The sequence below is a fragment of the Ranitomeya variabilis genome, chromosome 1 (genome assembly GCF_051348905.1).
Source record: "Ranitomeya variabilis isolate aRanVar5 chromosome 1, aRanVar5.hap1, whole genome shotgun sequence".
In the NCBI taxonomy this organism is placed as follows: Eukaryota; Metazoa; Chordata; class Amphibia; order Anura; family Dendrobatidae; genus Ranitomeya; species Ranitomeya variabilis.
This window is the reverse complement of record NC_135232.1, coordinates 1,137,292,566-1,137,317,044: the sequence shown is the minus strand read 5'-3', so window position 1 is coordinate 1,137,317,044 and position 24,479 is coordinate 1,137,292,566. Positions and strand designations below refer to the sequence as shown.

General features: G+C 47.0%; 1 protein-coding gene across 2 annotated transcripts in view; it reads left to right on the top strand.

Moving 5' to 3' along the window:
- LOC143793083 (uncharacterized) overlaps window positions 1–19,730 on the top strand; it is a 119,067-nt gene extending 99,337 nt beyond the window's left edge. For both annotated transcript variants that reach the window (XR_013220047.1, XM_077279716.1), the window contains one exon: window positions 17,247–19,730. Coding sequence is in view for 1 of the 2 variants with exons in the window: in XM_077279716.1 (XP_077135831.1) it covers window positions 17,247–17,387 (141 nt within the window). In the remaining variant the exon portion in view is untranslated. The remainder of the gene's footprint in view (window positions 1–17,246) is intronic.
- The last annotated feature ends 4,749 nt before the right edge of the window (window positions 19,731–24,479 follow it).

The window sequence follows — 24,479 nt, the reverse complement described above, 5'->3', positions numbered from 1 at the left end:
ATCCAGAGCACTGTTAACCGGGCTGTCGGAGACCGGCCAGTCCGAAGGCACATCAGGAGTCCCCTTAACAGGTGGGAATCAGCGTCTACCTTCTAGAGCCTGTGTGTGTTGTAGTCCTTCCCTGCTGAGCACCCCGGGATAGTCCTCACAACTGATTCTGTCTGTCTCTGATGCTCGTTCTCTCTCCGTCCCCCAGATGATATGGCTAGGATGCACCCGTATGACGGGGTAGGCCTGGAGTTCTTCCTGGACTCTAGAGTCGCCCCTCTCCCGCAGCTGCCTCCGTTGTCTGCTTAGGTGATTTGTGTGAGACAGCCAACCTATAATTGGCTGTCCTGCCGTGGTTTGAAGTATTGCTTAAAGTCTCTTACTTTCTCGGCGTTCCGGCCACCGACTGTTTTGTGCCTCAGAACGATGTTGCCTCGATCCTACAGCACAACTCCTTCTGGTCCTATTGCCTCTTTGCTGTAGTCCCATTGCTCACTTGTTGCGTTGTTCTCTTAGGAGTCTGCCAGGATCCCATCCCTGACAGGTCCTCTCTCTAGCTCTTCCCAGCTACTTCTCCCTGTCTTCCTGTCCAACCCCCAGTTTTACCAGAGTGTGAGGAGTGGCCTATTAGATAGAACCACTCCCCCTGGTGGCCGGAGAGTGAAGTGTAGTGTGAGTGTTACCTGGTCAGGTGAACTCCTTTAGTGCAGTCAGACGTAACATCACTCCCCTTAGTGGCAGAGCGACATTACTGCAACGACCAGGACTCTGGGGCGCTGCATCTTCTTAGGTGATTTAGGTGAGACAGCCAACCTAAAATTAACTGTCCTGCCGCTGTTTCAAGTAATGCTTGGAGCCCAATACTTCCTCGGCGTTCCGGCCATCGGCTACGCGCCTCAGTAGGATGTTGCCTCGATCTTACAGCACGACTCCTACTGGCTGTATCTCCTTTTTGCTGCGATCTCGTTTCTCACTTCTCCACAATAAGCCTCGCTTCTTTTCCTTTCTTAGGATACCACCGCATTTGAGTGCAGGCGCGGCTCCGTAACGTTCTGTTCTGTTCGCTAGGTCACTGTCAGGATCCCACCCCTGACAGAGACCCCCCTGAATCTTCCCCCGCAACACCCTCTGCCACAGGATGTTGCCTGGATCCAACCCAGTCAGCTTCTGACTAACTTCCTATCCAGCCCCCAGTTTTACCAGATTGTGAGGTGTGGCCTAATACATAGAACCCTTTGCTCCCCCTGGTGGCCAGAATGTGAAGTGTAAAGTGTGACTGTGATACCTGCTCAGGTGAACTCCTTAAGTGCCATCAGACGTACCATCACCCCCCTTACCGGCGGAGCATCAGTACTGCAATGACCAGGACTCTGGGGCGCTGCACTCCCCCCTGGTTAAATCCAGTACTCCCGGACTGGGAAGAAAACAACAATACATGTCAGCAAAAGACATACAAATTTTGAAATGCAATGAACAAGTAATAATAACAGTGCTTCCCTTTATGGGAGGTGAGGACTCTTGAACGTTACAAACAAAACATGGTTAAATATTTTAAATAACATACTATAAATAACTTCTATTACCCAGCCGGGTATTCTACTAAGTGCAAATTCTGAACAATAATTTAACTTTTCCTTTAAGGGCGTATAAGCTGAACCCACTAAAGGCTTACCATAAAACTCTAAAATATAAATTAACTTTTTCTTTATTTCTCTCTTCTAAGTGCAACACTTTCCTTTTACTCTCTGATTTTTCATATGCAGGACCGCCTGTCTATCTGCCCAGGCCTACTGCCTCTTTTCTTAGTACAGGATCACTGAGCCATCTCTCTATGGCTCTCAGGAGGACTTCACTAACCCCTACGGGTTCATGCAGCGCCCCAGAGTCCTGGTCGTTGCAGTACTGATGCTCCGCCGCTAAGGGGGGCTATGGTAGGTCTGATGGCACTGAAGGAGTTCACCTGACCAGGTATCACAGACATCAATACACTTCACAGTCTGGCCTCCAGGGGGAGCTAAGGGTGCTATGTATTAGGCCACTCCTCACAGTCTGGTAAAACTGGGGGTTGGATAGGAAGTTAGAGAGAAGCTGACTGGGTTGGAACCAGGCAACATCCTGTGGCAGAGGGTGTTGCAGGGGAAGATTCAGGGGGGTCCCTGTCAGGGGTGGGATCCTGACAGAGGCCTAGCGAACAGAGAGAATGTTACGGGACCGCGCCTGCACCTGATCGCGGCGGTACCCTAAGAAAGGACAAGAAGCGAGGTTTATTGTGCTGAGTGAGAAACGAGATCAACGCAACAAGGAGAAACACCAGTAGGAGTCGTGCTGTAAGACGAGGCAACATCCTACTGAGGCGCGCAGCCGGTGGCCGGAACGCCGAGGAAGTATAGAGCTCCAGGCCTAACTTCAAACCTACGGCAGGACAGTCACTTATAGGCGGGCTGTCTCACCCAAATCACCTAAGAAGACATAGGGGGCAACAACAGGAGAGGGGCGACACTAGGGTCCAGGAAGAGCTCCGAGCCTACCCGTCATACGGGTGCGTCCTAGCCATATCATCTGGGGGACGAAGAAGAACATCATAATCGAGTTGTGAGGCAACTTCAGAAACAGACACAACAGTTGTGGGGACTATCCCGTAAGCACAGCAGGGGAGGACCACAACACACAAGCGCTAGAAGGTAGGCACAGATTTCCACCTGCAAAGGGAACTCTGGAGGTGCCATCGGACCGGCCGGACTTGCGCAGCCCGGTTAACCGTATTCCGGACTGAGGATCCTGAAGCCTTCAGTAAAGAAGTAAAGAGACTGCAACCTGGTGTCCTCGTTATTTACTGCGACCTGCACCGCACCATAACATCATCACCACCCACACCTTTCATTGGGCGCCCCTCAGCATGGTCACGGACCGGGTCTAGCCACCGTGACAACCCCAGGACAGAGACTCAGAGGCCCGGTACCGGGTACCCCTCGGCCCTGCGGTAGTGGGGGCGCTACAAACTTGGCGTCACGAACAGGATCTACTTAAGCCTGAAGAATCGGGTCATATGTGCCTTGGAACTGTGATTTATTGTGCTTGGACTGTGACTTATTGTAAAGACTGCATTGCCAGTTACCGCCAAAAACCGCCGCCATTACAGCGCTGAGGAGAGCGCAGGAGGAGAAGAGGGGCGTGGAGTAGGCGTGGACCAGCTGAAGAGCGCGAAAGACAATGGCCGCCCATTCTAAATATTTCTGCACCGTGAGGACATGTCCGTCAGCAGCCGAGATCCGCCTCCTAATCCTCAATGGAGGGCGGAGACAACGAATACGGAACCGCCCATGAAGGAGAGAGCGGGAAAAGCACGAGGAAGAAGGAGCGGACCACATGGAGGATGCCATGGCGAGCTGCCCAGAACCGGAGCGTGGGGTCGGAGCAGAGGACTCCCCCAGCTACCCGGAGGGACACCGTGACCAGGCCTCACCCGCTGATACTGACTTCCTGCAGGCCGGAGTGGATTAGCTCGGCGGCCAACTCCGGCGGACGCAGCTGAGCACTGAGGCTGGGTGGAAGAAGACCTTCATCAGGAGCCTCATCAGACGTCTGTCGGCGGCCTCGTCTGGTCCGGAGCAAGAAAGAAGTTACAGCGCTCCGAAGCTGGAAAGCAAGGTGCTGCAAGGAGAAATGACAACGTCGCAGCACGAGGCCCTGCAGCCAGCATTCCAGACCCCAGCGGAGGCAGAGCAGACCGGCACCGGAGGGACCGCATCTGAAGCAGGTATGAAGGACGACCCTGCCCTGACGACCGACACCACTCCAGTGACTGCTAGTGCCACAGCTGCTGACCCCGTTCCAGTGACTGATCTTGCAGCAGCCGCTACCTCTGCTGCAGCAAATGCCCATACTCAAGCTACGCAGACACTCATCGCAGCGCACGACCTGGTCGTGCAGAAGACCCAAACCCATGGGGTACACCTGGCATCGGGAGTAGACTTGGAGTCCGGCCTGCCTGGGCCGCAGAGGGCCACCTGCCAGGTAAAGCCTCGGTGGGGGCAGCCAGAAACTGAGTAAGCAAGAATGCTTCATCACTTGTATATAGTTAACTGTTCGCACTTTTATGTGTTTCTCTGCTGCTACAACCCGACTAGGGTTAACTCTTAAAGGGATCCCTTTGTTTACCCGGAATCCCTATTTTTGCCTTTTTGTTTTTATTTTTGTCTCTCGTTTATCATTGTTGAAAGAACTGCTGGATCATGAACACTGCATGATTACAAACTCATTGTAAATAGTTTGCACTTTCTTAAAGGTGCCCTCTACTGGTTTTACAAAAGAAAGGACTCTTTGCGAAGAAACTGTTCCTGGAAACAGCACCGGAGTCCTTACTGCATACGGACTTGCAGCTTGAGAAGTTGCACTACCTCATAGACACTTGGTCCCTTCTTAAAGGGGACGTTCATCGATAGCACTTAGAGAATGATGATACTTTAACAGAAGAAGTAATAATGCTGACATGTAGCAGTTATATGTAGTTAGCTAGTTAATTGTAAGGAATGTTTAATAATGTGTTAGAGAATGAGGACAGGAAGTGAACCCGTACGGGGTTAGTCGGTGAGTCCTCCTAGGAGCCATACAGAGATGGCTCGGTGATCCTGAACTGAGAGATGGATGATACGTTCTATACTGTGTATAGTAGCAGAAAGGCAGAAGGCCCGGGCGGAAAGGGGCGGTGCTGCAACAGAACGAGAGGCAGTAGGCCTGGGGCAGATAGACAGGCGGTCCTGCAGATGTAAGGATGGAAAATGAAGGAAAAGTTGATTAGCCTTATAGTGTTTTATAAGAAGGTCTTTAGTGGATTCAGTGTGTACGTCCTTAAAGGCAATGTTAAATTATTGTTCAGAAACTTGCACTTAGTAGAATACCCGGTTGGGTAAGAGAAGTTATTTATAGTATGTTATTTAAAGTAATTAACCATGTTTGTAACGTTCAAGTGTCCTTACCTCCCATAAAGGGAAGCTCTGTTCAAATTTGCTTATTGTTACTGCATTTCAAAATTGTATGTCTTTTTGCTGACATGTATTGTTGTTTTCTTCCCAGTCCAGGAGTACTGGATTTAACCGGGGGGAGTGCAGCGCCCAGAGTCCTGGTCGTTGCAGTACTGATGCTCCGCCGCTAAGGGGGGCTATGGTACGTCTGATGGCACTGAAGGAGTTCACCTGACCAGGTATCACAGACACCAATACACTTCACAGTCTGGCCTCCAGGGGGAGCTAAGGGTGCTATGTATTAGGCCACTCCTCACAGTCTGGTAAAACTGGGGGTTGGATAGGAAGTTAGAGAGAAGCTGACTGGGTTGGAACCAGGCAACATCCTGTGGCAGAGGGTGTTGCAGGGGAAGATTCAGGGGGGTCCCTGTCAGGGGTGGGATCCTGACAGAGGCCTAGCGAACAGAGAGAACGTTACGGGACCGCGCCTGCACCTGATCGCGGCGGTACCCTAAGAAAGGACAAGAAGCGAGGTTTATTGTGCTGAGTGAGAAACAAGATCAACGCAACAAGGAGAAACACCGGTAGGAGTTGTGCTGTAAGACGAGGCAACATCCTACTGAGGCGTGCAGCCGGTGGCCGGAACGCCGAGGAAGTATAGAGCTCCAGGCCTAACTTCAAACCTACGGCAGGAAAGTCAGTTATAGGCGGGCTGTCTCACCCAAATCACTTAAGAAGACATAGGGGGCAACAACAGGAGAGGGGCAACACTAGGGTCCAGGAAGAGCTCCGAGCCTACCCGTCATACGGGTGCGTCCTAGCCATATCATCTGGGGGACGAAGAAGAACATCATAATCGAGTTGTGAGGGAACTTCAGAAACAGACACAACAGTTGTGGGGACTATCCCGTAAGCACAGCAGGGGAGGACCACAACACACAAGCGCTAGAAGGTAGGCACAGATTTCCACCTGCAAAGGGAACTCTGGAGGTGCCATTGGACCGGCCGGACTTGCGCAGCCCGGTTAACCGTATTCCGGACTGAGGATCCTGAAGCCTTCAGTAAAGAGGTAAAGAGACTGCAACCTGGTGTCCTCGTTATTTACTGCGACCTGCACCGCACCATAACATCATCACCACCCACACCTTTCATTGGGCGCCCCTCAGCAGGGTCACGGACTGGGTCTAGCCACCGTGACAACCCCAGGACAGAGACTCAGAGGCCCGGTACCGGGTACCCCTCGGCCCTGCGGCAGTGGGGGCGCTACATTCACTTTACTGAAACTCAGCTTTCAACTCTTTCCTGTCGTCTTTCTCTAGAAACATTATTAAACATTCTCTATAACTATCTAGCTAACTACATATTGCTCCTATGTAAAACATTATTACCATCTACTTTCTTTTAAGACATTATACTTTAAGTGCAACTAGTGAACGTTCCCTTTAAGAGGGAACCAAGTCTCTTTGAGGTAATGCAGACTCTCTCTATCTGCAAGTCCAGTTATGGCAAGAGCTTCCATGCTGTATTCAGGAACAGTCTCTTCACAAAGCTCTCCTTCTTGTAAAACCAGTAAAGGGCACCTTTAAGAAGGTGCGAACTATTTACAATACAGTTTGTGAACCATTCACCGTCCATGATTCGGCAGTCTTTGTAACATTGCTGAACAAAAGCAAAAATGAAAACAAAAGCAAAAATAAAAAGCAATAGGGATAGCGGGTAAACGAAGGGATCCCTTTAAGAATAACCCAGGTCGGGTATTAGCAGCAAAAAAGCAGGAAAACTAACAGTTAACTATTTACATACTTGTGGTTCCGAGGTTTATCTTTACAGGAGGTTACACTGCATCAGCTGGTGACGGACACTCTCCGGCCGGTAAGGCCGCGGTCCTCTGTCTTCGGCGGATGCAGGATCGGTATCATTGGTTGGTCTCCCAGGCGCAGTCAGATCACCCGGTGCCTGGATTCGAATGTCAGCTGTGGTTGCAAGTTCAGTAGCGACGATAATACACACCGTGGCGACAGTAATGGCGTTGGTCAAATCCGGGTTAGTCGTAGTCGGGACAACAGGTGGCGCTACTGCCGGCTCGCATCGTTGGACGTCTCGAGCGCACCACCCCTGCACACTCCGGTGGCGAGTGTAGGTCACCTGGTCCCCTTTACATGGTAGCTGATTGCCACATCTATTGCGGGACGGGGTTTTCACGTTGTAGCTGGTAAAGAAGATTTCAGTCGGCAGTCCCGGTTCTTGTATAGAGCCCCAACCCCGCTTCGGGTGAAAGGCTAGTACAGTCCCCTGCCTTACCGAGTTCCTCCTGTTGTGTTCAGTCTTTGGTCTTTGTACTTTTGGTGGGTCATTTGGTTCTGTCTCTTTTTGGTTTTGCCATTGTAGAATTAAGCATTGCTTTTACTGTTCCCAGGTGAGCACAGCAATGCTGAGGCCCTCCTGCCTGGCCCCATCCGGCCCGATCCGTGGGGTGTCCCACTGGAAGATCACCCCCTCTGAGCTCACATCTAGCGGTTTCCCCATTGTTGTTGGTAACGGAGGCACCAGCTTCTCCATGGTACCTGGGGTTAGCACTACCAGCTCAGCGGTGAAAACTCGGTTATTGTCGGGCTGGGGAGCGGTCGCGGGAGCAGGATCGGTTGGGGGAGCAGGGACGCTTTCCATACCTGCGTCTGATGTGATTCCACCGATGTCGATCTGTTCCGTTGACGAGGACACTGGAATCGGCTGCAGCCCGGACCGCGGTTCCTCCAGGGCGGCCTTCTGGCACAGCTCCGACTTCCATTGCTTCGCATCGGCTGGCTCCATGTTCGGGATAGGCTGGCTCGGCTCCGCCGCCTGTAGCTCCGAGAGGTCCGGATCCTCCAGCTGCGGTGGGTTCGGGTCCGTCTCCGGTGGACGAGGACAGGCCGGGATCACTTCGCCGTCGCTCTGGGACTCGCTGGTCGCCATCCCTGCTCCGGGATCTTCGGCGGCACATGCACGTTGCTCCTCCATTTTCTGAGGGCGTAACTTCTTCCTCTCGTTCCCGCCGTTGCAAATCAGGGGGCGGTTCTCCTCTGCTTCTGGGCAGGTCGTCATCTCGCATCAGTAGTCGGAGGGGGCGGTCGCCACTTTTGGCGCCATTTTGATAGTCTCCTCCCATGGCACGCCCTTCTTCTTCCTTTGCACTCCCCGTGGCGCTGCAATGGCAGCGGTTTTGGCGGGAACGTTTGGCGGCAAGTGGCAATTCACAGTCTTTGCAATAAATCACAGTTCAAGCACAATTCAGTCACAGTTCCAAAGCACACATGACCTGATTCTTCAGGCTTAAGTAGATCCTGTTCGTGACGCCAAGTTGGAGCGCCCCCAGACGCAGGGCCGTGGGGTACTCGGTACCGGGCCTCTCTGTCTCAGTTCTGGGGTCGTCACGGTGGCTAGACCCGGTCCGTGACCCTGCTAAGGGGCATCCAATGAAAGGTGTGATGATGGTGCGTGGTGCAGGTCGCAATGAATAATGAGGACACAGGGTTGCAGTCTCTTTACCTCTTTACTGAAGGCTTCAGGATCCTCAATCCAGAGTACTGCTAACAGGGCTGTCTGAGACCGGCCGGTCCAAAGGCGCATCCAGAGTTTCCTTTGCAGGTGGAAATCAGTGCCTACCTTCTAGCGCCTGTGTGTTGTAGTACCTCCCTGCTGAGTACCACAGGATAGTCCTCACCACTGTTATGTCTGTTTCTGACGTTCTTCTTTCTCACAACTTGTATCTGTTCTGATGTTCTTCTCCGTCCCCCAGATGATATGGATAGGACGCACCCGTATGACGGGGTAGGCCTGGAGTTCTTCCGGGACCCTAGTGTCGCCCCTCTCCCACAATTGCCCCCTATGTCTGCTTAGGTGATTTAGGTGAGACAGCCAACCTAAAATTATCTGTCCTGCCTCTGTTTGAAGTATTGCTTGGAGCCTAATACTTCCTCGGCGTTCCGGCCACCGGCTACGCGCCTCAGTAGGATGTTGCCTCGATCTTACGGCACGACTCCTACTGGCTTTATCTCCTTTTTGCTGCAATCTCGTTTCTCACTTCTCCACAATAAACCTCGCTTCTTGTCCTTTCTTAGGATGCCACCGCATTCGGGTGCAGGCGCGGCTCCGTAACGTTCTGTTCTGTTCGCTAGGCCTCTGTCAGGATCCCACCCCTGACAGAGACCCCCCTGAATCTTCCCCCGCAACACCCTCTGCCACAGGATGTTGCCTGGATCCAACCCAGTCAGCTTCTGACTAACTTCCTATCCAACCCCCAGTTTTACCAGATTGTGAGGAGTGGCCTAATACATAGAACCCTTTGCTCCCCCTGGTGGCCAGAATGTGAAGTGTAAATTATGACTGTGATACCTGGTCAGGTGAGCTCCTTAAGTGCCATCAGACGTACCATCACTCCCCTTAGCGGCGGAGCGTCAGTACTGCAACGACCAGGACTCTGGGGCGCTGCACTATCAACAGAGCGAGAGATGAGTGAACAGTCTCAAGAACCTTTATTACATGCAAACTGAAAAGTCCATAAAACAATCCACCATACTGAGGATAAGATAGTCCAGGAACACGGATACAGTGCGGTAACGGCATAAGTGCCCCGGGAGATGAGTCAAATCCTCTGCGGCTCCAGATACTTCTCCGTATAGGGCTTCTCCAGCAGTAATTTCCAGGGCAATCAGGGTTTATCTGAGGTGCTGGCCTTAGCAACAGCATCCCACAAATTCTATCTTACTCGTCTCTATGTCTTCCTCAGGCCCCCTCCTTATATCCAGGCACAAGAAGACGGGTTGGATGATTTTCAGGCCCCCAGACCTGGGATCGGTGCATCAGAGATCAAGGCACTATAGGGAGGTGATTTGCAGCATTTGGAGAGCAGAGGGGTCATGAATGGACAGTCAGGAAACGTCAGAACAGGTTCATCAAGAGGCATGGGCACATTCAGGCTGCAGATGGTAACGGAGCTAATTCAATTATCGGACCTATTGTAAGGTAATTAAGACTGGAGACAAGACGGGGAATGCACAGAATGATACAGAGGAACAAGACAACACTCCTAAAATCAGTACAAAATGAACATAGACAGAATGATACCCCACACACCATATCTCGCCATCAGTTACCAAGTATGTCATGTGATTACTCAGTGTCCCAGAATTCCATTTGCTCATTTGCACGGCATTGAATAACCTTTTTCATCAACTCAGAAGATGTCCCCCTTGGGTTGTCACAATATCTATAGATTCTAGAAGTCAATGTGGACTTAAGAGAAAGGAGGCAACGGCAGGGTCTGCGCAGGTGCAAGAAACCTGGGCGACTTGGGAAACATGGCCCCGCAACTTGGGAATTCTGGGAAACATCCCCAAACTGGCCTATGGGCAAGGATTGTGGAGGTCTCCATATTCATGTTCTTTATCGCACAGGTGGAAGAACTTGATAATAAATGAGTCCCCGGAAACGAGGCAGACAATGCGTGCAGCGGTGAGAGCAGAGCGGGATTCAGTTCCGTAAGGCTAGTTTCACACTAGCGTCGGGAACAACCCGTCGCTGTGCGTCGGGCCGACGTTCCCGACGCTAGGGTGGTCTCCGCCGCACAACGGGGGCAGCGGATGCATTTTTCCCACGCATCCGCTGCCCCATTGTGAGGTGCGGGGAGGTGGGGGCGGAGTTCCGGCCGCGCATGCGCGGTCGGAAAAAGTGGACCGTCGGGAGCAAAAAACGTTTTTTTCTCCCGACGGTCCGCTACCACACGCCCAAGCGTCGCAAAACGGACGCGACATTTGGCAATGCGTCGCAAATGCGTCGCAAATGCGTCGCTAATGTTAGTCTATGACGAAAAAACGTATCCAGCAAGAACTTTTGCTGGATGCGTATTTTCGGCAAAACGACGCATTTGCGACGTATTGCAGTTAACGCTAGTGTGAAACTAGCCTAAGTGATGAGACGCAGCAGAAAGCGGCCGGGATCCCTGGTGATCGTCTACATATTAGTACCCTAGGGCCACCACAGTGGGATGTAAGAGGTAGTGTCCCTGCCCTCAATTTCTGCTCTACCTTCTTCACCGTTCCACCCTTATGGAATCATCACCCAGGAAGATGTTTTTCTTTTCTTTTTTTCACCCTCTTTCTTCTAAGAAAGTCCCCTTTTCACTGCCTGTGTAGTAAAATCACAACATCATGAAATCTTTCTTTCTATTCCTTTCTGCTCCGATCAGCTGCTGTGTTCATTACAACATGTCGCTACGGGTAAACCTCTGTTCACACTATGGTCCCAATCCCTTATTGAACTTGTGTCATTTTTGTTAATTTTTTGGTGGTTTCTTTTGCCTTTTTTTTTACTAGCACCAAATTATTATCTTAATTTGCTCCTCTCAGGCTGCAAATTCAGCTTGACATCTCTTGACTCGCTAGCGAAACCCTTAACAGGCTGTAATTCACATCACAACCACCGGGTGGCCACATATGGAAACAAATGACATCCACATCTCCGACAGAGTACATCGAAATCAGACTCGCCATAGCCAGCGGTCACAGTACAAGTGAATATAAAAAACTTTCTTCACTTATAGGCTATTTCTTCACCCCCTTGAACCCATGAATCACTCAGGAAAAGCTGCTAAAACTCATCTTGCTTAGGAAAAGACAGACTGCTGGCTAACTGAGAGATCAGATTACAGCTGCCTGTTGAAATTTATGAAGCGAATAATGGGATGAGGGTGAAGAAGTAGAATGGGAAAGAGAAACACAGAGACGGATGATGCTGCTGTCTAGGAAGTGTTTTTCTCACTCCAGAGCTGGATGCACCTCTGCACTGCTCAGTACTGCAATACTGCAAGTTCCTCCATGCTGAATCTGAACATGTTCCACATGAAAAGAGTAGTAGTCCCAGATGTCTGTGTGTGCCGCGTATGGTAGACATCATAGCAGCTATCCATCTTGTCTCATTGTACAGGTCAAAGATGCTCTTTGTCCTTGACCCAAACTATGATTTATTCCAAAAGCTGCTCGGGACACCTCATCATATTGAAGAATTAAAACAATAAAATGAAAACAAATTCAGCAAACATAGTCAAACAAGAAAACATTTCAAAAATTTCACAAAAATACATTTTTGGAGCATTTTTTTCTGAAAAATGCTCTTCAAAGAAGAAGCCTCCTCACGCCTCTTCTTATTGTATCTGCTCTATAAATACTGCGCCACCATATTTGTCACAGGACCTAGAAATGTCACGTTGATGTCGGATTCTTCCCATTTTCAGGTGTGACGCATCGTCGGCCCATCGTCCAAGTATTCCTGGATTATTTCTCCTGACACTTTCCCATGTTGAGGCAGAACTGCCGGAGCTGCTGTCCAGGGTGCTGATCGGAGAAGGATGCGCAGGACGATGGCGCAGAGTCCAGGTCACAGCTGTATTTATCTTATTGGCACACATTGGGGGACATGCATCAATATTGTCACAAGACGCCTGAATTTAGGCAAAAAATTGCTCCAAATTTATTAACCCTTTCCTTCTGGTATCGCCTGTTTGCTTCTACTATATACTGCAATATCAATATACAGACCGGCTTTCATCGGAGCTTTTTGATGGCAGGCATGGAGGTCTTCAGCAGACCCCTAGCTGTGATAGCAACCCATTGGCATTCTGTGATTGCAGTGGCGCTAATGGGCATCTAAAATAATGAGCCTCATAGCCACCATGATTATAATGCTGCCATCATTATACTAAAATCTGCAAGTGAACCTTCCGGGTTCCTGTACAGACTAGAAATCCTGACCCCGCAGTACCAAGTGGTTCCTGCATGATCAGAGATAGCCCTAACCAGAGAGTAGAAGATGGCAACTCAGATCTTCACTACCTAAAAGGCCGTCAAGTTGCTCCGCATTCCTCCTAAAGAACCGGAGGGCAAAGCAGAGTGTGAATTACCTACAAAAGGGAAAGTGTGCTGAGAAAGGAAAGATCCCAAAGTGAATAAACCACAAAGTACAGAATAAAGTATCTGACAGTAAGCCCTGTCAGATAATGAACCACCTAGTTCCTAGTAAACCACAGAAGATAGGTGCAGAGTAATTTACAGAAACAGTAAAGCGAAAACCCTTCGCTGGAATTTCCCTGACTGGATTTAACAAGAACAGAATGTCTGAACGTCCATAAGAAAACTTTCACAAGCGGGGGGAGGTTTAACTAGAAGCACCTGCAGTGTGACAGGACAGGCGGGACAGAAAATGGAAAACACCTGCTGTCCGAAAAGAATGGGCAAAAGGAAAAAGGTAATCAGCACCCTGACAGCCACAGAATCTGCTGTGTCTCAGCGGACAGAGGCGCCAACAGAAGAGCTAAGGACTGCCTGATCGAATCCTGAGGCCTGAAGACTGCTGATGTCCTTCTCCTTGTCTCCGGCCACATACCGTACGCGCTGCTATAAGACCAGGCCCAGTCCTCGGATTTCTACACCTATGCTCGATTCTGGTACCTTGGTTTCAAAAATATTTTCTGCAAGTCATCAGTGATTCAAATATATTAGTCACATCTAGTGACGAGTGAATGTGCTCGTTACTCGGGTTTTCCGAGCATGCTCGGGTGTTCTCCGAGTATCTTGGGCGTGCTCGTAGATAATGTTTTTGTCTCCACAGTTGCATGATTTGCAGCTGCTAGACAGCCTGAACACATGTGGGGATTCCCTAACAAACAGGCAACGCCCACATGTGTTCAGGTTGTCTAACAGCCGCAAATCATGCAGCTGTGGAGACAAAAACATAATCTGCGAGCACGCCCAAAATATTCGGATAACACCCGAGTAACGAGCACAGTCGCTCATCACTAGTCACATCATTAAGACAATATGCTGCCATCCTTAGGCCTAACTATGTCAGATAGTCTAATTTTGCTTCAATTAACCACCTGGTATGTGACCCCGGCTATTCCTCAGACTGTCCCTCACATTACTGGATTGACTGCTCTAGCCTTAGGATTGATACTAGCCAGCAGCTACTCCATGGACACAACCCAGGGGCCCCAATGGTTAGTCTTGATATTTGTATAAGGCTTAAAGGGTGAAGGTTGGGGTTTCTCTGAGATCTGCTAGAGTGGCTGGCACCATTTTTTCCCAAAGCAGCCTTTGTGAGCTCATGGCATCAAGTAGACATATTATCTACTGTGCATAGAGAAAAAGTAGCCAAAACACAATGAAGTAACTACAGACAGTGTCAGATTGGTGCTGTCATACTGATGATGAAACCCTGGTGATGAAATCCTTCTTGTGGTTTCTTTTTTAATCTTTATTTGTAGTTTTCAATTAATGAGATTCTCGTGCTTCGGGGGCGGCCTGTGAGCGGACTGGGGTGGGGCTGTGGGCGGGACTTTGTGGTGCTCTGCTTTACATATTTATCTGTATGGGACCTGCCCCCTAATTTACATGCTACATACAGTATACTATTGTGGGGTTACAAAAAAATTCAACTTCATTAAAATCGTGCCGTCGGCGGCACCTGCGCTGTAACATGATACATGCCTATGCGCATTTATGCTTTATTGCTATATGCTTTATTTATTTATTATGGGGTAAAAAAATTAAAACAAGCCTTCACACAGAACCTTGAAAATGTTGTGGATCTCAAAAAACAGTGATACTAAGGCCACATTGCGGAAAGTGGTGCAGATTTTTCCGGACTGATTTTGGTAAATCCGCAGGTAATCCGCACTGCGGAATTACCGCGGATTTACCGCAATTTTTTGGCAGATTCCACCTGCGGATTCCTATAATGGAGCAGGTGTAAACCGCTGCGTAATCCGCACAAAGAAGTGACATGCTTCTGAATAAACAGCGCTACGTTTCCGCGTGTTTTTTTCCGCAGCATGTGCACTGCGGATTTTGTTTTCCATAGGTTTACATGGTACTGTAAACACATGGAAAATGCAGCAAAATCCGCAACGTGGGCACATACCCTTAACAATTTTTTTTTACTAATTTTATAATTTTTTTACCAGGTCAATGAAAGCTGCAAGCTGAGAACAATGACAGAATTGCCTTTTTTTCCCTATTGAGACAGGATGCATGGACCAGAATGTTTGGGGGGCATGCTTCAGAGGGGCTGATTTTTTTTTTTTTTTTAGATTTCTCAGTTGTCTTATTATTGATAGTCAGCACAGTGAGAATCTATTTTCTGGGTATCACATACCAATGCTATATGTTACTTCTGTACACTATAGCTTAATATAGGAAGTGATTTTGGGATTTTGGGTTCTAGGGAATACAAGGTTCAGAATAGACTTTCCTATTTGTATGTTTATTCCGTAAAACCCATCTTCCAAATGTGTCAAGACAATGTGAATACGGCAAATAAATGTAAGTATTCTGCAAACGTGCAGCCTTATAGTGTCTTCAGTATTTTCTGGATTTATCTCCCGGTCTCTACGGCTAAGCTGTGAGCTGTGATGTCCTCTCACTATCCAGATTCACCCAAAAATGGCTGCTGAATTCCCTGCCTTGGCTTTTATACAGTTTATGATAGTTTCTCCTGATTGTCTGTGCTGTATGATGTTATAGCTGATTAAACCCGAACTTATCGGAGATTTCTCTAGCTGATGCAATATGTAGCATTGTGTAAAGTGTGGAGACTGGATGTGAAGGGGAAAGGAGAGCCCACCCAGGAACCCAGCCTGCGGACTCCTCTGCCTGTGACTGGACCCTTGCACCCAACTCATTTTACAAGCGATGGTTTGATAGCACTCCATAACTAGGAAGCCAGTGTCAGCTATTTGGTCACCAGGTGTAAACAGAGCAGAGCTGCTGAGCGCAGCCCCATGCAAATTGTAGCACAGCTCTGGCTTTTTTACGGAAGCTGTTCTGTAGTATGCGGCAGCGGAGGCTACACTTTTAAGGGGGCTGCACTCAGCTTCTCTGCTCAAACTGTTCACACCTAGTGGCCATCGGAGACAATAATGGCTGATCAGGCCAGCCGTGGGACCCCACTGATCAGATATTGGGGGCTTATCTAATACCTTTGCCCGGACATCCCCATTTATTAAGAATCCCATAATAGGGTATGCAAAGATAGATATTCTAACAGAACTCAGTTTATGATCATATACTACAAGTGTTGGGAGCTTTAAACTTTCTAAAACTTTTGTAAGTGAACCGTGGGTGTGCGTAGGAGAAAAAGAAGACGGACGGGGGTAGGGTGAAAACAACAGCAGTCCAAAAATACATAGCAAAATGATCCCAAACTCCCGCGAAGTCAGTTTCTTCCTCACGATCAGCGGCGTGCACTATTTATAGTTACAGAGACGGGAATTTTAGGTTTTGTTCTTTCTATAATTGCCGAATCCTTAAACAAGAACACCCCGAGAGCCGAACAATAGCGCAGCAGCGGCATCGTTACATTGTGCAGCGCTTTACAGAAAGGCTTTTATTAATACCGTCTTTTCTGAAGTTTTGCACTTTGAAGGTCAGATTGTGCCGTCCTTCATTTTTACTTGTTAGAAGGGTCCGTAGACAATAGGCTCATCACTACGTGCCCCCCTACGGGAGCGATCAGCGGTAAGTGTCCACTTTACCTGCAATTGATGAGATTTGCATTTCTCTTTTGTTCACTTTGTATTTTATTAATTAATAAAAATAAACTATTAACATTTCTATTTTTGAAGGCGTCTTACTTTTGTAGTATTTTTTCAACATATTATAGACCTATATGTTTGCGTGTTATTTTGCTGAGATATTAGGGACTAAGGCTACGTTCACATTTGCGGTGTGCGCCGCAGCGTCGCCGCCGCAACGCACAGCGCAAATGTGAACACATGCACAACGCAGCTTTTTGCGCCGCATGCGTCCTTTTTTTCATTGATTTTGGACGCAGCAAAAATGCAACTTGCTGCGTCCTCCGCGACCCGACGCGGGCGCCGCAGGGACGCATGCGGCGCAAAAAGCAAGTGCACCGCATGTCCATGCGCCCCCATGTTAAATATAGGGGCGCATGATGCATGCGGCGCCGCTGCGGCGCCCGCCGCTGCGGCGGGCGCCGCTAATGTGAACGTAGCCTAAGGACTTCATTAATTTCCTGGCCAAATATAGCAATATGTCAGATTAATAAGGATTTAACCTGTTATTTATTATTACGTACATCATTTTGAGCTTCAGTAGATGGAATCCAGAACCTTAGTAGATCCCCTCTCGCCTGCACCACGCCCCACTCACTACCCACTCTCACCAGCTGCAGCAGCACTAACCCCCTCTCCTACAGCTGCTGCAGGCCTCTTTTTAAACGATTTTTCCCCTCTTGTCCCCTCAGGTAACATTGGCGGAACAGGAAAATGAGGGCAGCCCAATCACCGATTCCTTAAAGCAGAAGGTGATTGAGGTCTCTGGATATTCCCTCTCGGAGACTGAAGAGATGGAGCAGATGGCGAAAGAACTGGTGGCTGAACCATAAATTGAAGACTTCTGAAAGTCATAGAGTTTCTGACGCTGCCCAACAATTTTGCAATGGTTCATTGCACTAGTAAGTAGTAAACAAGAAAAAGCTATTACTAGTTCCATAATAAAGTACCCCTGAGGAAGTCTCTTAGTATCTGTAATAATCTTTTACCCTAGAGGAAGCCTCTTAGTATGCAAAATAATCTCTTACCCCCGAGGAAGCCTCTTAGTATGCAAAACAATATCTTACCCCCGAGGAAGCCTCTTAGTATGCAAAATAATCTCTTACCCTAGAGGAAGCCTCTTAGTATCTGTAATAATCTTTTACCCTAGAGGAAGCCTATTAGTATGTGTAATAATCTCTTACCCCTGAGGAAGCCTCTTAGTATGCAAAACAATATCTTACCCCTGAGGAAGCCTCTTAGTATGCAAAACAATATCTTACCCCTGAGGAAGCCTCTTAGTATGTGTAATAATCTCTTACCCCTGAGGAAGCCTCTTAGTATGTGTAATAATCTCTTACCCCTGAGGAAGTCTCTTAGTATCTGTAATAATATCTTACCCCTGAGGAAGCCTCTTAGTATGCAAAACAGTATCTTACCCCTGAGGAAGTCTCTTAGTATCTGTAATAATCTTTTACCCTAGAGAAAGCCTCTTAGTATGCAAAATAATATCTTACCCCGGAGGAAGTCTCTTAGTATCTGTAATAATCTTTTACCCTAGAGGAAGCCTATTAGTATGCAAAACAATCTCTTACCCCTGAGGAAGCCTGTTAGTATGTGTAATAATCTCTTACCCCTGAGGAAGCCTCTTAGTATGTGTAATAATCTCTTACCCCTGAGGAAGCCTCTTAGTATGTGTAATAATCTTTTACCCTAGAGGAAGCCTCTTAGTATGTGTAATAATCTCTTACCCCTGAGGAAGCCTCTTAGTATCTGTAATAATATCTTACCCCTGAGGAAGCCTCTTAGTATGCAAAACAGTATCTTACCCCTGAGGAAGTCTCTTAGTATCTGTAATAATCTTTTACCCTAGAGAAAGCCTCTTAGTATGCAAAATAATATCTTACCCCGGAGGAAGTCTCTTAGTATCTGTAATAATCTTTTACCCTAGAGGAAGCCTATTAGTATGCAAAACAATCTCTTACCCCTGAGGAAGCTCTTAGTATGTGTAATAATCTCTTATCCCCTGAGGAAGCCTCTTAGTATGTGTAATAATGTTTTACTCTAGAGGAAGCCTCTTAGTATGTGTAATAATCTCTTACCCCTGAGGAAGTGTCTTAGTATCTGTAATAATATCTTACCCCTGAGGAAGCCTCTTAGTATGCAAAACAGTATCTTACCCCTGAGGAAGCCTCTTAGTATGTGTAATAATCTTTTACCCTAGAGGAAGCCTTTTAGTATGTGTAATATTATCTTACCCCTGAGGAAGCCTCTTAGAATTCGTAGTATGCTTAATAATCTCTTACCTCTGAGGAAGCCTCTTAGAATGCATAGTAATCTCTGATCCCTGAGGAAGCATCTTAGTATACAAAATAATCTTTTATCCCTGAGGAAACCTCTTAGTATGAATATGAATCTCTTACCCCTAAGGATGCCTCTTAGTATGCAAAATAGTCTCTTGCCCCTGGGGAAGCCTTTTTGGCATGGCGAAACTCATGCTCAATTCTTCCTCACACTCTTACCTTCCTGAACACCATATATGTGTTTTTCATATTTTTCATTTACAGATTAGAACATTTTATTATGGAAACGGTAATAGCTTTTCCTTGCTCACCACTTACTGTGCCCTGATTTGTGCACTGCATTGCTACAAACAAATGTTTATGCATGTCTACAATTGTAATAAGCATTACTATTATGTTAATCTTCACTTAAGCAAAAAAAATTAAAAAGATGTCGTGCTCCACTATTGTAATGGAGAACAGTTATGGGAATTTCTTTTTTGTGATATTTTGAAAAGCCACAAATGATGAATTAGGCTATAAAATCTGGATGACCAAACCCGCTACCAAAATGCTCTATTAAGAAAACAAAACAAAAAAAAATGAATCCAAGTAAAGTTCATTTAAAAAAAAGGGGCATATTAAATAATTGAAAAATATATATACACTGCTCAAAAAAATAAAGGGAACACTAAAATCCCACATCCTAGATATCTCAGAATTTTTTATTCATTGCATAGTGGAATGTGTTCAGAACAATAAAACATAACAATTATCAATGTAAATCAAAATTAATATCCCATGGAGGTCTGGAGTTGGAATGATACTCAAAATCAAAGTGGAAAATTAAATTACAGGCTGATCCAACTTCAGTGGAAATGCCTCATGACAAGGAAAAGATGCTCAGTAGTGTGTGTGGCCTCCACGTGCCTGTATGACCTCCCTACAATGCCTGGGCATGCTCCTGATGAGGCGGCGGATGGTCTCCTGAGGTATCTCCTCCCAGACTTGGACTAAAGCATCCGCCAACTCCTGGACAGTCTGTGGTGCAACGTGACGTTGGTGGATGGAATGAGACATGATGTCCTAGATGTGTTCAATCGGATTCAGGTCCAGGGAACGGGCGGGCCAGTCCATAGATTCAATGCCTTCATCTTGCAGGAACTGCTGACACACTCCAGCCACATGAGATCTGGCATTGTCCTGCATTAGGAGGAACCCAGGGCCAACCGTACCAGCATATGGTCTCACAAGGGGTCTGAGGATCTCATCTCGGTACCTAATGGCAGTCAGGCTACCTCTAGCGAGCACATGGAGGGCTGTGCGGCCCTCCAAAGAAATACCACCCCACACCATTACTGACCCACTGCCAAACCGGTCATGCTGAAGGATGTTGCAGTCAGCAGATTGCTCTCCACGGCGTCTCCAGACTCTGTCACGTCTGTCACATGAGCTCTGTGTGAACCTGCTTTCATCTGTGAAGAGCACAGGGCGCCAGTGGGGAATTTGCCAATCCTGGTGTTCAGTGGCAAATGCCAAGTGTCCTGCACAGTGTTGGGCTGTGAGCACAACCCCTATCTGTGGACATCGGGTGCTCAGACCATCCTCATGGAGCCGGTTTCTAACTGTTTTTGCAGACACATGCACATTTGTGGCCTGTTGGAGGTCATTTTGCAGGGCTCTAGCAGTGCTCCTCCTGTTCCTCCTTGCACAAAGGCGGAGGTAGCGGTCCTGCTGCTGGGTTGTTGCCCTCCTATGGCCCCCTCCACGTCTCCTGGTGTACTGGCCTGTCTCCTGGTAGCACCTCCAGCCTCTGAACACTACACTGACAGACACAGCAAACCTTCTCGCCACAGCTCGCATTGATGTGCCATCCTGGATGAGCTGCACTACCTGAGCCACTTGTGTAGGTTATAGAGTCCGTCTCATGCTACCACGAGTGTGAAAGCACAACCAACATTCAAACAAAACATCAGCCAGAAAGCATTGGTACTGAGATGTGATCTGTGGTCCCCACCTGCAGAACCACTCCTTTATTGAGTGTGTCTTGATAACTGCCAATAATTTCCATCTGTTGTCTATTCCATTTGCACAGCAGCATGTAAAATTGATTGTCAATCAGTGTTGCTTCCTAAGTGGACAGTTTGATTTCACAGAAGTTTGATTTACTTGGAGTTAGATTCTGTTGTTTAAGTGTTCCCTTTATTTTTTTGAGCACTGTAGTTACTTTTAGAAACATTTTTACCCCCGAAAAAAGGTACAAAGCAATGATGAATACAGCTCTTATAAAACAAAGGAGTAGCCGCTTTTGGACATGAGCTTGTACTTTTATGATAAAATAGTATAGGAAAGGAGTTTTTAAAAAATCCTCTAGAGGTCAGTAAAGCCCATAATACAGCACAGCCCATTTCCTGGTCAATGGTGCTGAAAATCAACCAGGGAAATATATGAGGGGTCCATACTGCGTATAGTAATTACAGTGCCTTGCGAAAGTATTTGGCTCCCTGGAACATTTCAACCTTTTCCCACATATTATTCCTTAAACATAAATATTCCAAATGTAAATTTTTGGTGAAGAATCAACAACAAGTGGAACACGATTGTGAAGTTGAACGAAATTTATTGGTTATTTTAAATTTTTGTGGAAGTTGAATAACTGAAAAGTGGGGCGTGCAATATTATTCGGCCCCTTTACTTTCAGTGCAGAAGTTCATTGTGGATCTCTGAATGATCCAATGTTGTCCTAAATGCCTAACAATGATAAATAGAATCCACCTGTGTGTAATCAGGTCTCCGTATAAATGCACCTGCTCTGTGATAGTCTCAGGGTTCTGTTTGGAGCACAGAGAGCATCAGGAAGACCAAGGAACACAACAGGCAGGTCCGTGATACTGTTGTGGAGAAGTTTAAAGCCGGATTTGGATACAAAATGATTTCCAAAACTTTAAACATCCCAAGGAGCACTGTGTAAGCGATCATATTGAAATGGAAGGAGTATCATACCACTGCAAATCTACCAAGACCCGGCCGTCCCTCTAAACTTTCATCTCAAACAAGGAGAAGACTGAACAGAGATGCAGACAAGAGGCCCATGATCACTCTGGATGAACTGCAGAGATCTACAGCTGAGGTGGGAGAGTCTGTCCATAGGACAACAATCAGTCGTACACTGCACAAATCTGGCCTTTATGGAAGAGTGGCAAGAAGAAAGCCATTTCTCAAAGAGATCCATAAAAAGTGTTGATTAAAGTTTGCAACAAGCCACCTGGGAGACACACCAAACATGTGGAAGAAGGTGCTCTGGTCAGAAGAAACCAAAATTTTTGGCAACAATGCCACACGATATGTTTGGGTAAAGGCAACACAGCTCATCACCCTGAACACACCATCCCCACTGTCAAACATGGTGGTGTCAGCATTATGGTTTGGGCCTGCTTTTCTTCAGCAGGGACAGGGAAGATGGTTAAAATTGATGGGAAGATGGATGGAGTCAAATACAGGACCATTCTTGAAGAAAACCTGTTGGAGTCTGCAAAAGACCTGAGACTGGGACGGAGATTTGTCTTCCAACAAGACAATGATCCCAATCATAAAGCAAAATCTACAATGGAATGGTTCACAAATAAACGTATCCAGATGTTAGAATGGCCAAGTCAGAGTCCAGACCTCAATCCAATCGAGAATCTGTGGAAAGAGCTGAAAACTGCTGTTCACAAACGATCTCCATCAAACCTCACTGAGCTCGAGCTGTTTGCCAAGGAAGAATGGGCAAGAATTTCCATCTCTGGATGTACAAAACTCATAGAGACATACCCCAAGCGACTTGCAGCTGTAATCGCAACAAAAGGTGGCGTAACAAAGTATTAAGTTAAAGGGGCCGAATAATATTGCACGTCCCACTTTTCAGTTTTTGAATTTCCACAAAAATTTACAACTTCACAATTGTGTTCTTTCGTTGATTCTTCACCAAAAATTTACATTTGGTATCTTTATGTTTGAAGCATGATATGTGGGAAAAGGCTGAAAAGTTCCAGGGGGCCGAATACTTTATAAGGCACTGTATATATAGTGTGAGATATCAATACTCAATAACAAGTATATGTAAGGAAATCCCCTACCGACCCACCAACATGTGATCTTGGCCCCCCAAAAATTGGATTCTAAGAACCACATTTTCCTATTTGTGAACAGCACAGCTCGGCTCAATGTATGGTGGCCTTTCTTAGATTCTGTAGCTTGGCACCTATTGAAGTGAACAGGAGCGGAGCTGCGGTGCCTGTGATCAGACTGCTATGGGTACAGGGACACAAATGTAAACTATTTTGTCAGGGAATTTTCTGTGTTGTTCTTTTATATTGACTTTTACATTTTTGAACATTTTATGGCTGGGAGTGAGGTGGAACATGAATGTCCCCCAAAATGTTGGCAGCTATGACCTCCATTTGGTTTATCACTGCCCTCCACTTTCACTATTGAGGAGGTATCTCTGATCCCGGAATTATCTCTGATCCCAGAGTTATCATTCATCTCAGGATTATCTCATATCCCAGAGTTATCAATAATGCCCGAGTTATCTTTTATTCCGGAGTTATATCTTATTCTGGAGATATCTCTGATCCCGGAGTTATCGCTGTTCCAGGATTTATCTCTGATCCCAGACTTATTATTATTAATCCTGGAGTTATCTCTGATCCTGGAGTTTCCCTAATCCCAGAGTTTTCCTGATCCTGTAGTTATCTCTGATCACAGAGTTTCCCTGATCCCGTAGTTATTGCTGGTTCCAGAGTTATCGCTGATCCCGGAGTTATCTCTGATCCCATAGTTATCTCTGATCACGGAGTTTCCCTGATCCTGGAGTTATTTCTCCTTTAAAAATAAGAATGGTAACAAAAATGTGTCAAATTATCAATCAATATTCAGGATTAATAACAGAGGAACGACATAAAAAATGTTTTTCCAAGAATATTTAATGAAAAATACGAGGATTCACTATCAGGGCGCGTCAGATTGCTTGAATTTGGCCAGAAAATTAAATTTGCAGTAAATGTATTTATTTACACTCAACAGCAACAGAGCATAATAAACACAAGGAATAAAGAAAATTCGACTTACCTGGCATTCACCTGTTCTGTCGCGTTGCCCCACAGTAGTCCGGTCATCTTCTTCCAATCAACAGTGCAAAGTCACTGGGCTATCTTCTGCATCTGACAGTTCCTAACATCCTTAGTGTCTTCAGGTGCTCACCATCTTTGGCATCTTTCAGTTGCTTGGCATCTGTGCTGTCTTTGGAGCTCAGTGTCTTTGGCGTCTTCTTGTGCTATGTGACTTTGGTGTCTTTAAATGCACGACATGTTTGGCATCTTCTGGTGCTCGATATCTTTGGTTTATTCTGGATCTCGACCTTTTTGGCGTCTTCCGAAGCTCGACTTCTTTTGGCGTCTTTTGGTGCATGGCTTCTTTTGGTGTCTTCCGGAGCTCGACTTCTTTTGGCGTCTTTCGGTACTTGGCTTCTTTTTGTGTCTTCCAGTGCTCGGCATCTTTGTCATCTGAAAGTGCTCAACATCTTTAGTGTCTTCCAGAGCTCAGCATCACTGATGTCTTCTGGTGCTCGACATCTATTGTGCTTTCTGGTGCTCGGTGCCAGAAGACACTGAAGATGCTGGG